The following is a 14,748-nucleotide window of genomic DNA, read 5'->3' as shown; positions in this document are numbered from 1 at the left end:
AGGTCCTGAAGAAAAAGTACAGTAAATGGCAGGTTAAAAACATTGTAGATAAGATTTTCAGGCTAGGCAAGTACAGGAAGGAAAGAAATGGACTGAGAAAGATAAGACTTCAGGAAAGAAGCCACTAAATAGGCATACCTAGCAAAGTAGAGCAACTTCTTTGTAGCTTGGTACACGTAGAACTATTTCTACCAAGGGACGAGAGCAGTAATCAGAGGCAATGTATTGGATTGGAGGAATGTCACAAGTGGAGTACCACAGGATTCCGTTCTTGCACCGGTAATGTTTGTTGTCTACATAAACGATCTACTAGATGGAATACAGAATTATATGAACATGTTTGCTGATGATGCTAAGATAATAGGGAAGATATGAAACTTAGACGATTGTCATGCCCTTCAAGAAGACCTGGACAAAACAAGTATATGGAGCACTACTTGGCAAATAGAATTTAATGTGAATAAATGCCATGTTATGGAATAGGAGAACATAGACCCCACACAATCTATAAATTACTTGAGAAATCTTTAAAGAATTCTGAAAAAGAAAGAGATCTAGGGTTGGTTCTAGATAGAAAACTGTCACCTGAGGACTACATTAAGAACATTGTGCGAGGAGCCTATGCTACACTTTCTAACTTTAGAATTGCTTTTAAATACATGGATGGAGAAATACTAAAGAAATTGTTCACGACTTTTGTTATACGAAAGCTGAAATATACAGCGGTTGTATGGTGCCCATATCTTAAGAAACACATCAATAAACTGGAAAAGGTGCAAAGACATGTCACTAAGTGGCTCCCAGAACTGAAGGACAAGAGCTACGAGGAGAAGCTAGAGGCATTAAATATGCAAAAACTAGAAGATAAAAGAAAAAGAGGTGATATGATCACTATGTACAAAATAGTAACAGGAATTGATAAAATTGATAGGGAAGAATTTCTGAGACCCAGAACTTCAAGAACAAGAGGTCATAGATTTAAACTAATGAAACAAAACTGCTGGAGAAATATAAGAAAATTCACTTTTGTAAACAGAGTGGTAGACGGTTGGAACAAGTTAGGTGAGAGAGTGGTGGAGGCCAAAACTGTCAGTAATATCAAAGCGTTATATGACAGAGTGCTGGGAGACGAGACACCACGAGCGTAGCTCCTATCTTGTAACTACACTTAGGTAATTACAGAAGATAAGGCCAGAGGAAGGGATGGTATTGGGAAACCTAAGACCACTGGATTGATAACCCAAGAGAAAAATAAAACAAAAGCTTAAACCACAAAATTTTCCACCCTTCCAACAAATTCCCTCTCTGACCCTCTACTCCCAGGTGCCATCACATACTGACACCTCTTTTGTAGCCAAATCACTGCTCCATCACTAGCATATCTAAACCCTAAAATTCCCATGTCACTCTTAGCTAAAATTATTCCCCCTTCTCTCTCTCTCTCCACCCATCCCCATATCATACACTTAGGCCCCTCTTTGACTCCACATGATATTGCCTTCAGTAACAAAATAACTTATTTCCATCCTTATGCCCATCATCTCACCTCTGCTGCCTAACTTCCTTTCAGCCCCACACCAATTTTTATTATTTTGTATTTATTTTATTACTGTATATTTATATACAAGAAAGTACATTGGGTTGAGATAGTATATACATTGGGGTTAGTGTTACATTCAATATAACAAAATTTGAGTTCAACATAAAAGATACATTACAAATTGATAAAATAGATTATACTGGTGAAGTTGCATGTCTAAAGTACTAAATTGGGTGAATGGGTAGCACAAGGTGGGGAAACTATGAGGAAGAAATTACATACTTTTTGGTTTTACTTTTAAATGAAGTATAGGATGGCTTTTAATTTAAAAAATTAGCGGGAATTAGCGGGACAGGGGGAGGGGGAAGGAATGGTGCCCAACCATTTGGACGGTTGGGGATTGAACGCCGACCAGCATGAAGCGAAACCGTCGCTCTATCGTCCAGCCCAAGTGGATGGGTGATGAAATTAGGATATGAAGGTGTAATGCAGGAGAAGATAACACCTCCGCCACCATCACCGCCGCTCACACACTTACCCGGGGATGACCTGTCTTAATAAATACTCTGGCATGTTTGTGTGATGGTGTGTTGCTGTTCCCGCTCCCACCACCCTTCCTCAATGCTCACCTAATTGTGCTTGCGGGGGTTGAGCTCTGGCTCTTTGGTCCCGCCTCTCAACCGTCAATCAACTGGTGTACAGGTTCCCGAGCCTATTGGGCTCTATCATATCTACACTTGAAACTGTGTATGGAGTCAGCCTCCACCACATCACTTCCTAATGCATTCCATTTGTCAACCACTCTGACACTAAAAAAGTTCTTGTGTGTGTGTGTGGGTGTACTCTTTTCTACAGTGCTCCAGTTATCGGGCCCAATATCTCCATCATTAATCATTCAGTGATGCCTTTTCAAATATGAACGTTTGTCGTACATACATTTGAATTATAGTGCCGAGTTAGATTCCTTTATTTACTCTTTAAAGCGTCCCTCTCACTACCCTCGTGCTGAAGAATTTATTATATACATTACAGTATATATACTGACAGAGAGAAAGACAATGTTATACAGCACAGAGAAGCAGTATTACGTTGAAGATGTAGCGAGATGAGGAGTTTCCCACCCGTTGGGGTGACCCACGCCCCACACTCTGAGCTATAAGAACATGCTCCACCTCCTACCTGATGGGCTTCAATTATCACTCTCTTTAAACATCAAACACAAACGCATCTTCAAAATTCATTTCATACCACAAAGATTGGACTGGGGATGGTCCACAAACTCCGCTAAGATCACATTTTCTATACGTTCGCCTTTGATGCGAATTTGGGAATTTTATAAATCACCGAAGCGAAGATGATCTATGTTTAAAACCTTTTGGTCAATGTAAAAATTATTTCATGAGTTTCTAGATCTGAAATGTGCGGAACTAAAAAATGTATAAAAAAAGGAAATAGTTTGGGAAGCGTTTCAATTTTCTGTCATGTCGGCTATCGCTTTCCAACTGTTAATTTTCCTTATTCTTCTTCCTTCTCTCCCTGGCTCTACTATCTCCCCATTTCATTTTCTCCTGTCTCCGCATTCGCAATCATCGTCAATATACATTTGGGTAGTATAGCTTCAGCTGACAACAGAATTTTGCTCCTAACATCATTTTTTTTTCTACCAACATCATATACGAATGATCCCCTCCAATTTTGCTTCCTATTGGAAACGCACTGATCCCCTGAGTGAGGGGACTGCCTCTCTCTCTCTCTCTTCCAAGTTTAGATGTCACTGCAGCCGAGCAGAAATGTCGTCGAATTAGCACTGAAGCCTAGAATCCTCAGGGGAAGCCTAATTGCTACCATAGGAACTATGATCTGAATACGAGGCTTCTGTAGCAACTGTGATCTGAACACGAGGCTACCAATGCAACTGTGATCTGAACAACGGGTGCTGTGCAATGAGGAAATGCAGAAGAAAATGTGTTGTGAAAAGCATACCTGACATGGTCTTAGCTGCCCTCTCTACCCAACGGAAATTGAAACTGCAGGTGACTCAGCTTGTGTCGGCTTATTGTACCTGTTGGTGGCGGGAGATAGGGGGTCGAGGAGATGGAGAGAAGAGACTGGGAAAGGGGGTAGGTATGGATGGTTGAGAAAGAAGATTTACCATCTTAACTCCATATAATTGTGTAAGAACAATGAGAGATGCACGCCATAGCTTCACTCTGCCATCACACGCTATGTGTGGTTGAGCTGACAGCCTGGATTTAAGATTATATATAAATTTCTTGAAACAAATTTCCATGGACTAGAAATAGTAATTTTTATGAGAATTATACGTAGTTTAATGAGATTTTAATGTATATCCCAGCTCCATGTCCTCATGGAGCTGGGATATAAAGACAGAGCTGGGATATGAGGGCAAGGAGCTTTGCCATAAGAGCGGCGAGAATGAACGACATCCAACGACTTGCACCATCGAGGCTCGAACGCCGACCAGCAAGAAGCGAGAACGACGCTATTCCAATCAGTCTAAGTGGAACGATGCTAACTGCCCTCCTTATAAGCTAAGCTCTAGTACTGACGACAACCTAAATGTCATCGACATTACAGGGCATTAGCATTACGACAGCGGCGTTCTTTCGTCCAGAATTTTGAGGGGGGAGGGAAAAACCCCGCGCTGGAAATCTTGGTGAACGCGGAGTGAGATGGCTTGGCAAACATGCCATCCGTCACAGATTGTTGACTCTCGCCGCTAGATTTGTAGGCTTCCACCTGTCTTAATTTCTCCTTGCGATATTTCTTCGTGTGTGTGTATATATGAGAGATGTCGCGGCTATATATATATATATATATATATATATATATATATATATATATATATATATATATATATATAATCTTTGGACAACACCCACCAGTGGGACTCGAACCCAGAAAGCACAACTACCTTCCAGTAGCTGGCATAACTAGTATGCTTTAACCCACTACGCCATCAGACCTTACAAAAGAAGTAGATAGTTCGATATATATATCTCAAACATCTCTATATCTCAAACATGTAGAGATGTTTGAGATATATATCTCGAACTATCTACTTCTTTTGTAAGGTCTGATGGCGTAGTGGGTTAAAGCATACTAGTTATGCCAGCTACTGGAAGGTAGTTGTGCTTTCTGGGTTCGAGTCCCACTGGTGGGTGTTGTCCAAAGATTGTTTATCTTCACTTGTGGTTTATGCAAGTATAGGCTTATATATATATATATATATATATATATATATATATATATATATATATATATATATATATATATATATATATATATATATATCTAGTCGTTACACGGGAAGGTGATCACATACACCTTCAACACGACATCATACATGAGAAATAGTACTGAACAGAACAGATTCTTAGCCTTACCACCATTCCCAAAATTTACCTCCCAACCACTTGGGCTGGACGGTAGAGCGACGGTCTCACTTCATGCAGGTCGGCGTTCAATACCCGATCGTCCAAGTGGTTGGCCACCGTTCCCTCCCCCCCCCCCCATCCCAAATCCTTATCCTGACCCCTTCCCAGTGCTATGTAATTTAATGGCTTCGCGCTTGCGTCTGATAATTCCCTTCCCTTCCCAAGATTTACTTTAATTTACTATGATAACAAGGCAATTACCTTTTAAATGAGTCATTTATAGCTTCAGCAAAAAATATATATCATGTATAATATGTACTACATATTATTTGTACTATATTTAGGCAAATTACAAATATAGATCCTTGCATAAAGTTGGGAGTAAATGACTTAATGGCTCCGACCCCAGAGAAACAAGAGGACACGCGGAGTGCATCTACTCCCGCGTGTGTGTGTCTATTCCCGCATGTGTGTGTCTACTCCCGCATGTGTGTGTCTACTCCCGCATGTGTGTGTCTACTCCCGCATGTGTGTGTCTACTCTCGCATGCGCGTCTACTCCCGCATGCCAGAAAATTATGATACCCTCTGAGACTAATAAGATCTCTAATAATTCACAAAATATCCTATATATTCACAGATGTGCTTGACCCCGTTACACCTGATAAAGTCCTGCAGGCTTTACCTCTAAACTTATGGCATTATCCGTATAAATGACTTATAAAGAAACACTTTAAATTTGAGGTATCTACAATTATTTCAATGAACCTGGCTTACTTCAGATGCCCCGGTTTTCTCCTCGGTGGAAAAAAAATATACTCAACTCTGGCAGGATTATTCCGTAGATTGTTCTGACTACCTTTTCAATTGTTTATAACCTATACATAAATCTATCAGTTATCCGAATAATAACATTAGATAATTCCCATTTTCTCTTGATAATATCTTGTTAACAAAAAATAACTAGGTCAAAATGCTTTCTGTAACTGTCTTCATTCTTAACATATTATTAGGCACTTGATATGCTATTGTTATATCAGCGTTGCAACGGCAAGTGTTATTGCCTGCATAACACATCACGGCTATTCACTGCAACGAAATTGCCGCGTTGAACACTATCCATATATTCTACTGGCCCTATAGATTTGTCCGAAGTTTATTTAGTTTATTATTTCCTGTAACCCATTGTGAATGGATCACCGTTATTCGCAGTAGTTTGTTATGGAGTTGAGCCACACGTTAGTTATCGTGATCATCACTGTTGACCGGTGTTCACTGTTAATACCAACACACCACTTCAGGTTAACTCCTCGTGGTTCACCAGTTGATCATAGTTCACAGTACTTCACAGTGAGTGCAGTATTCTACCATGAGAAAGAGAGAGAGAGAGAGAGAGACAGAGAGAGAGAGAGAGAGAGAGAGAGAGAGAGAGAGAGAGAGAGAGAGAGAGAGAGAGAGAGAGAGAGAGAGAGAGAGAGAGAGAGAGAGAGAGAGAGAGGAGAGAGAGAGAGGAGAGAGAGAGAGAGAGAGAGACAGAAACAGAGACAGAGACAGAGAGACAGAAACAGAGACAGAGACAGAGAGACAGACAGACAGAGAGCCAACCTTACCTAGAACAAGGCTAACAACCCGACCTCTAAGCGAGGCAGTTAGCACCTACTTCCAATTCAATTAAGTGCGCTGGGCAGTTACACCAATATTCCCCAAACATTTGCCGGCACGTGTTGGTTTTTCCTACGAATTCTCTCTCCTTTCATCCATCTTTTGTAAGCAGATGACAACTCTACGGTTAATATCCGTAATTATCATGTGGCCCCGCCAATTAAGAGCTACTTAGCCTAAATAGATCGCAACAAAAGCAAAGTTCCCACTCGACAATGCTTGACCAGTTGAAAAGATTCAAATATCGAAAAATATTACCACAAATATTACTATGATTACTTCAGGAAGTTTATCCCCAAGAAGAGTTCAGAGTGCAGCCAAGGTTGACGCCTTGCGCCTGAATTGTTTCAGGAAGTAATCTAGAGAACCAGCCAGAGTACCATCATGAAAGAACCAGTTGTTTAAACGCCCTTTAGGTTATCTTGAGATGATTTCGGGGCTTAGCGTCCTCGCGGAAAGGGTCACCGGAAAGGGTTACATCGATAGCCAACCACAAAAGGTTCAAGGGGTCACCCCTGATGGATATCTTTACAGGAGTTAATTTCATGTTCACTAAATAACAGCTTTAATTCCTTACACACAGAAATCACAATAGCGTGATGTATCAAATGAACGAATCCACAAGGGATCTTTTGAATCATGTCATAGCTCAGTCGATTAAGGCAGCGTCTGGGATCCTCTCGGACGTAGGTTCGAACCCTCGTCACGGCCCTTGTGGATTAGTTCATTAGCTTTAATTCCTTATTGTAGTAGGAATATATTGATGGGTAGAGGGGAGGGAAATGATAAACAGACCGTAGTAATGCGCCCCTTTTAACCAAGTTGAAGCCATTTTTTGAAATCGTGTTTGATCAGGGGGTTTTGGTCTGTTATGCAACAATAACTGCTCGAGCTGCAAAGACTATTTAATCAGTGAACAGGAGGCACGTTTTGGGCCCTCCTCCACCTTAATATGTTCTGTATTTACATGCACAAAATCACATATTTCCCTCTATAAAACCAACAGAAAAGCACTTTCAATATATATATATATATATATATATATATATATATATATATATATATATATATATATATATATATATATATATGTCTGTCGTACCTAGTAGCCAGAACGCACTTCTCAGCCTACTATGCAAGGCCCGATTTGCCTAATAAGCCAAGTTTTCATGAATTAATTGTTTTTCGACTACCTAACCTACCTAACCTAACCTAACCTAACTTTTTCGGCTACCTAACCAAACCTAACCTATAAAGATAGGTTAGGTTAGGTTAGGTAGGGTTGGTTAGGTTCGGTCATATATCAACGTTAATTTTAACTCCAATAAAAAAAAATTGACCTCATACATAATGAAATGGGTAGCTTTAGCATTTCATGAGAAAAAAAATTAGAATAAATATATTAATTCAGGAAAACTTGGCTTATTAGGCAAATCGGGCCTTGAATAGTATGCCAAAAAGTGAGTTCTGGCTACTAGGTACGACATATATATATATATATATATATATATATATATATATATATATATATATATATATATATATATATATATATATATATATATATATATATATATATTATTAAATATGACCGAAAAAGTAAGATTAATAATTCTAACACGAATTTTCTCAATCTTTCGTACATTACGCTTCACTGTTGGAGGTAAATCAAAAATCACTTCTCCAAAATTCATTTTTATTTCTAGTCTGACGCGACACGGGCGCGTTTCGTAAAACTTATTACATTTTCAAAGACTTCACAAATACACAACTGATTAGAACTTGCGTTTCCCTGATTTTATATCTACATTCGAGTGAGGTGGGAAGGGTGATGTGGCATTACATTTGAGTGAGGTGGGAAGGGTGATGTGGCATTAACACAAGACAGAACACTAGGGGATATTAATAGGGTATTAAAAGTATCAACACAAGACAGAACAGAAACAATGGGTATTGAATAGAAGTGTTTGTAGAAAGCCTATTGGTCCATATTTCTTGATGCTTCTATATTGGAGCGGAGTCTTGAGGTGGGTAGAATATAGTTGTGCAATAATTGGCTGTTGATTGCTGGTGTTGACTTCTTGATGTGTAGTGCCTCGCAAACGTCAAGCCGCCTGCTATCGCTGTATCTATCGATGATTTCTGTGTTGTTTACTAGGATTTCTCTGGCGATGGTTTGGTTATGGGAAGAGATTATATGTTCCTTAATGGAGCCCTGTTGTTTATGCATCGTTAAACGCCTAGAAAGAGATGTTGTTGTCTTGCCTATATACTGGGTTTTTTGGAGCTTACAGTCCCCAAGTGGGCATTTGAAGGCATAGACGACGTTAGTCTCTTTTAAAGCGTTCTGTTTTGTGTCTGGAGAGTTTCTCATGAGTAGGCTGGCCGTTTTTCTGGTTTTATAGTAAATCGTCAGTTGTAGTTACTATAAAACCAGAAAAACGGCCAGCCTACTCATGAGAAACTCTCCAGACACAAAACAGAACGCTTTAAAAGAGACTAACGTCGTCTATGCCTTCAAATGCCCACTTGGGGACTGTAAGCTCCAAAAAACCCAGTATATAGGCAAGACACAACATCTCTTTCTAGGCGTTTAACGATGCATAAACAACAGGGCTCCATTAAGGAACATATAATCTCTTCCCATAACCAAACCATCGCCAGAGAAATCCTAGTAAACAACACAGAAATCATCGATAGATACAGCGATAGCAGGCGGCTTGACGTTTGCGAGGCACTACACATCAAGAAGTCAACACCAGCAATCAACAGCCAATTATTGCACAACTATATTCTACCCACCTCAAGACTCCGCTCCAATATAGAAGCATCAAGAAATATGGACCAATAGGCTTTCTACAAACACTTCTATTCAATACCCATTGTTTCTGTTCTGTCTTGTGTTGATACTTTTAATACCCTATTAATATCCCCTAGTGTTCTGTCTTGTGTTAATGCCACATCACCCTTCCCACCTCACTCAAATGTAATGCCACATCACCCTTCCCACCTCACTCGAATGTAGATATAAAATCAGGGAAACGCAAGTTCTAATCAGTTGTGTATTTGTGAAGTCTTTGAAAATGTAATAAGTTTTACGAAACGCGCCCGTGTCGCGTCAGACTAGAAATAAAAATGAATTTTGGAGAAGTGATTTTTGATTTACCTCCAACAGTGAAGCGTAATGTACGAAAGATTGAGAAAATTCGTGTTAGAATTATTAATCTTACTTTTTCGGTCATATTTAATAATATATATATATATATATATATATATATATATATATATATATATATATATATATATATATATATATGAAACATACGAAATTTGCTTTTCCCACAAAATATTCACGCAAAATAGATACGTCTTATATACCGGGGAAATACGGTATTTATATATGTGTGAATTTTCACGAATATATAAATGAGTCATAATTACCTACACGACTGTATGTAAGCAATCATACAAGTCTGCCACTCAGGGGAATTAAACAAAACCTCACACACATAAGTAATAAAAAAAGATATTTAATTTAAACCACATTCGCTTTCAAATTGTTAAGTATCCAGCCAGCAGGATGGATACTTAACAATATTAGCACTGATCATTTTAAGCCAACTCAATGACTGTTTAATAACACCCACTTTAACGGAAAAATCTCGAACAAGACTTTAATATAATCGCTTTTGCTTTTTTTGTAGTGGTGTACGAAAATGCGATTTGGAGCTTGTGTCCGTGAAAGGAATTGTGATTAATGTTTTATATAGAGGAGCAGTGGTGTGAAGTTTATAATACCGCCCGAGTGCCGCCAAGACCGTTGATCACTTGGTTTACGGCTCAGGGTTAAGGGCTCTCGACTTGTGTGTCAATTACTGCGATGTACAAGGATTCTTATCTTGAAGTATACTCTGAACGCTACCTGTTAAGGATAACATTGTACTGTGTGTTTACGATGAAAAGGCCAATACGCAGATTATATTCTCAGAAAATGCATTTATAAATGGAGAACATATTGAAACTACAGACTTAGTCTTGCGCCCGTGAACATGACACCACCTCACGCTCCTCGAGGCTTGCTTGAGAACATGTTCCCGTGAACATGACACCTCACGTTCCTCGGTGACCGGTGATTTACACACGCGACTGTGCGTCAGCGCGATCAGCAAATAACAGCCGCTGACATGATAACTTCAGCAGCGTATAGATCGACCAATAAGAAAGAGAGAGAGAGAGATGGGGGCGTATCTGGGCCAGGAACCACGTTGTATTTAAACCCGGGAGCGAGAGAAAATGTTCAGTCGAGCCCCATCTCTAGATCCAGACGGTCGTTCCCTTCACTCTCCTGTACTCGGCTGATTCATTCGCACTACATCCTCCGGCAGCTGACTCCCCTTCGCCGCCGCCTCCAGCAGCTAGAATATATACCTCACGGGGCCGCAGTCACTTTCTTACTCTTTCTTAAGCAATGGTGGCGTGGCAGATGATGCTGGCGTTGGTGTGCCTGGCGATCGTTCCCACAATGGCCCAGATCACCTTCTCCCGGTCATGGGTGCCCCAGGGCAAGAGGTCCGGGCCCCTCGTCAGCCCTGCAGGTGCCCCTAGCCTCGACGTCGACCCATGTAGGGACACCAGACTCTCCACTCTTACCGACGTCGCCTCCCATCTGGTGGTGAGTACCGGCGGACGACACGTTCATCTCTAAATACTCACATCTTGACTCATCTCAAACTCTCTCGCTTCTTCAGCGTATTAATTACAGCACATATACATTATTTCTTGTTCCACGACCTGCCACTGTTAATGGTTCTCCTTTTGTCTCCAGGAACTGATGGACGACGTCTCAGACCTGACTCAGGATGATGCTGCTCTTGCTCTACGCCTCAAACACGCTCTTCTTGCCAGGTGGGTCACATGGCAGCGTCGCCAGTTGCCATGGTAGTTACCACGGGACATGGCAGTGTTCCCAGATAGATGATATGGTAAACTTGCCAAGTGCCACGGTAGCGTTGCCAGGTAGGCGACATGGTAAAATTATGGCGCCCACTGATCGGGGACAGGGAGCCGTTAGATTCATTGAGGTCTCCATACACTAGCCAGAGCAAGGATGTCCTCGCGGTTACCCGTCCAGTTACTAGCCAACCCCATCAGTGTTTAACCGTGTAAAGTGCGCATTCTCTGTCAGTATGACGCACCACCAACGGGTAGAAGTACTCAACACCATAGTATTCATCACACAGCTCTAGCAGCATAGTATTCATCATACGTGCTCAACAGCCTATTATTTGTCACAGTTACCCATCAGCATAGTGTATTAATAGATGAATATTACATATTACATTTAGCAACATGCATTATAATGTCTTGTGGATTCGTTCATTGTACAGCAGTAATGCTGTACAACGGAGATCGGGCATGTGTAATGCATGATCTTCATTGTTTCCAATGCCATACAATCATTATTAACTCACTTTTTTAGATGCCAGACAACCTACAATCGACGAGGTTTCTGCACCAATTGACTTGTGACGAGTTATCAAGGAAATATAACTCATTCGTCCAATCACATTTAATATGGGTAGAGAGTTGTGGTAACAGTTTATAACTGTTGCAATAAGACACGCAGCCACTTTCTTCACCGGTTTAGGAAACTACCTGCCAAGCGAATGAATAGAATCGGACACTGATTAGGAACATCAAAATCACCATCAGGAAAAGGGACCGCGTACCTAAAAAAAAAATGATTTTAACGTTTGAGTGTGTTTACTCAAAACGTGTATACGTGTACTTTCCTAAAGGTTCATAAACGAACGTATTTTAATAAACGGATTCTTTTTTTTCCAGGCAAAGGAGACTGACTTGAAGAAACACAGCGGGAGACGAAACGACCTGGCAACCCCCCCTCCCTTCCCTCCACCTAGTCAATATATATATATGCAGTACACACAAAATTATATAAATTATATATAATGTATGTACGTGTATCTGTCCACGAGGAGTTACATTTATTTCTATGGACATTACTTGATGGTGATCAAAGTTAAATTATTAAATAACTCGGTGGGTAAAATGATTCAGTAATACTGTGGATAATTTTCACCAACTTTGTAACATGCGCCATAGTATATAAATGTTCCAAAAGGTTCGTCTCATACAACGACATACTGTTAGGAATAAACAAAGAAGCCTCTTATCAAATACCAGTGATACCAAATCAAATATCTTGATATTTGAAGAAGCCTCTTATCAAATACCAGTGAACCAAGCAGCTTTGTATTGATCTTCAATGAGTGAATAAATTTCGTCGCTAACATATAGTTGTTTCCTTATTATTCCTGCTCTTGAGAATTCTAACATATCACAACTTTCGGCAAATTATAATGAATTGCTCACTGTATAAGAATAATGTGAAAAGAATACATTAACCAGCAGCAGTGACTTACCATAATATGGATACTAGTTAATATAACATAATATGGATACTAGTTAATATAACATACTATGGATACTATATTGATGCTGAAAGTAATATACCAGAGGGACTAACCTATAGCCTAACCTTGTCCTAAATATTGTTCTTCTCATTCTATTGATTAATAATATATATGGATACTTCCTGTGGGGTGTACCAAGGCGGCGACGCAGCTCAGTAAACTCACTGCTCTTGAGTAAATAGTTTCGAATAGTTCGCCGTTCTCATTGAAATTCAAAGATTGAAACCAAGGAGATTAGGGCCAACAAAACCCAAGTCTTATCAAGCAGTGCTACACCATCAATGGAACGACTAAGCTTAGAAAGAAAGGACTGGTTAAAGATATGAAATAAACCGTACTGAAAGTCAGCACTTTTCAGAGTTGATGCTGAAAGTAATATACCAGAGGGACTAACCTATAGCCTAACCTTGTCCTAAATGTTGTTCTTCTCATTCTATTGATTAATAAATGTATTTTCATTCAAATAATAGTTCCTAACTTCCCAGTAATGTCTCGACACACTTTCGTAAGCATTTACCACAAGCACGTTTATTAAAATAATATAATACATCCCAAACCGGTAGAGTGGCTTAGGCTATTTCTACCCTCCATATCATCTTGGTAAACACTTCATTTTATATTAATAAATTAAACCGAGGCATTTGTAATTTACCCCTAAACTGTTACCATTGAGACTTTAATTGTATAGAACAAACAATTATAAACCCATGAATATTTAATGTATCTAATCATAGATTCTTAAAATATTTGTAATTTACCAACGAAGACTTTAATTTTACTAAAATCGATAAACCTTGTGAACTCTTAATTTGTCTTGTCTTTATGAATTTTAAATTGATGTTGATAATTTGATAATTGATACTGATAATTTCCTATTTATATATCTGCCCATTAATGTTAGTCATTAGTCTAGGACCACATATGGACTAACATAACAGCTTCTAGTCTTGCTTCTGGTATAATTAGTATTAATGTATAATGCTGATTATACCAAAAGCAAGAGAGGCTGTTATGCTGGAAACTGCTGGGAAACTTACATTAATGTTAATCATTAGTCTAGGACCACATATGGACTAACATAACAGCTTCTGGTCTTGCTTCTGGTATAATTAGTATCAATATATAATGATGATTATACCAAAAGCAAGAGAGGCTGTTATGCTGGAAACTGCTGGGAAACTTACATTAATGCGGCCCATTAATGTTAATCATTAGTCTGGGACCACATATGGACTAACATAACAGCCTCTCTTGCTTCTGGAATAATCACTGAAAGGACAACTGATCGCTGTCCTATCTTCCTCATAACATAACACCATCGGATACGAAGACATTAACGTTCAAACCACAAAAAGTAGCAATAGGCAACTTTATCAATGCTCTACACAATATGAACGAGGAACTTGAAAGTTCATAATACACATGACATATATATTGGTCCCAATAATAGTCGGGTTCGTTCTCGACTTATAATCAAGAATTCCGGGAATCGAATCCCGGCCGGAACAGAAATGGTTGGGCGCGTTTCCTATCACCTAATGCTCCTGTCCACCTAGCAGGAGTTAGTCAGTTTGTTATGGGGTTATATCATGGGGAGGGGGTCTGTAATTCGACCCTGGGGGGGGGGGGGGGAAGACATTGATGGAAACCTAACA

At 39.6% G+C, this 14,748-nt stretch overlaps 1 protein-coding gene across 1 annotated transcript; it reads left to right on the top strand.

Moving 5' to 3' along the window:
* The first annotated feature begins 10,423 nt into the window (after positions 1-10,423).
* LOC123757346 (uncharacterized) lies at positions 10,424-12,912 on the top strand. Its single transcript, XM_045740915.2, has 3 exons — positions 10,424-11,271; positions 11,425-11,504; positions 12,444-12,912. Exons 1-3 carry the CDS (start codon positions 11,068-11,070, stop codon positions 12,460-12,462), a joined length of 303 nt encoding a protein of 100 aa, XP_045596871.1. The 5' UTR covers positions 10,424-11,067; the 3' UTR covers positions 12,463-12,912.
* Positions 12,913-14,748: the final 1,836 nt, after the last annotated feature.

Source organism: Procambarus clarkii, chromosome 13 (assembly GCF_040958095.1).
Source record: "Procambarus clarkii isolate CNS0578487 chromosome 13, FALCON_Pclarkii_2.0, whole genome shotgun sequence".
NCBI classification, from domain to species: domain Eukaryota; kingdom Metazoa; phylum Arthropoda; class Malacostraca; order Decapoda; family Cambaridae; genus Procambarus; species Procambarus clarkii.
Note: the sequence above shows the minus strand (reverse complement) of the source record. Positions and strands in the feature narration are given on the sequence as shown.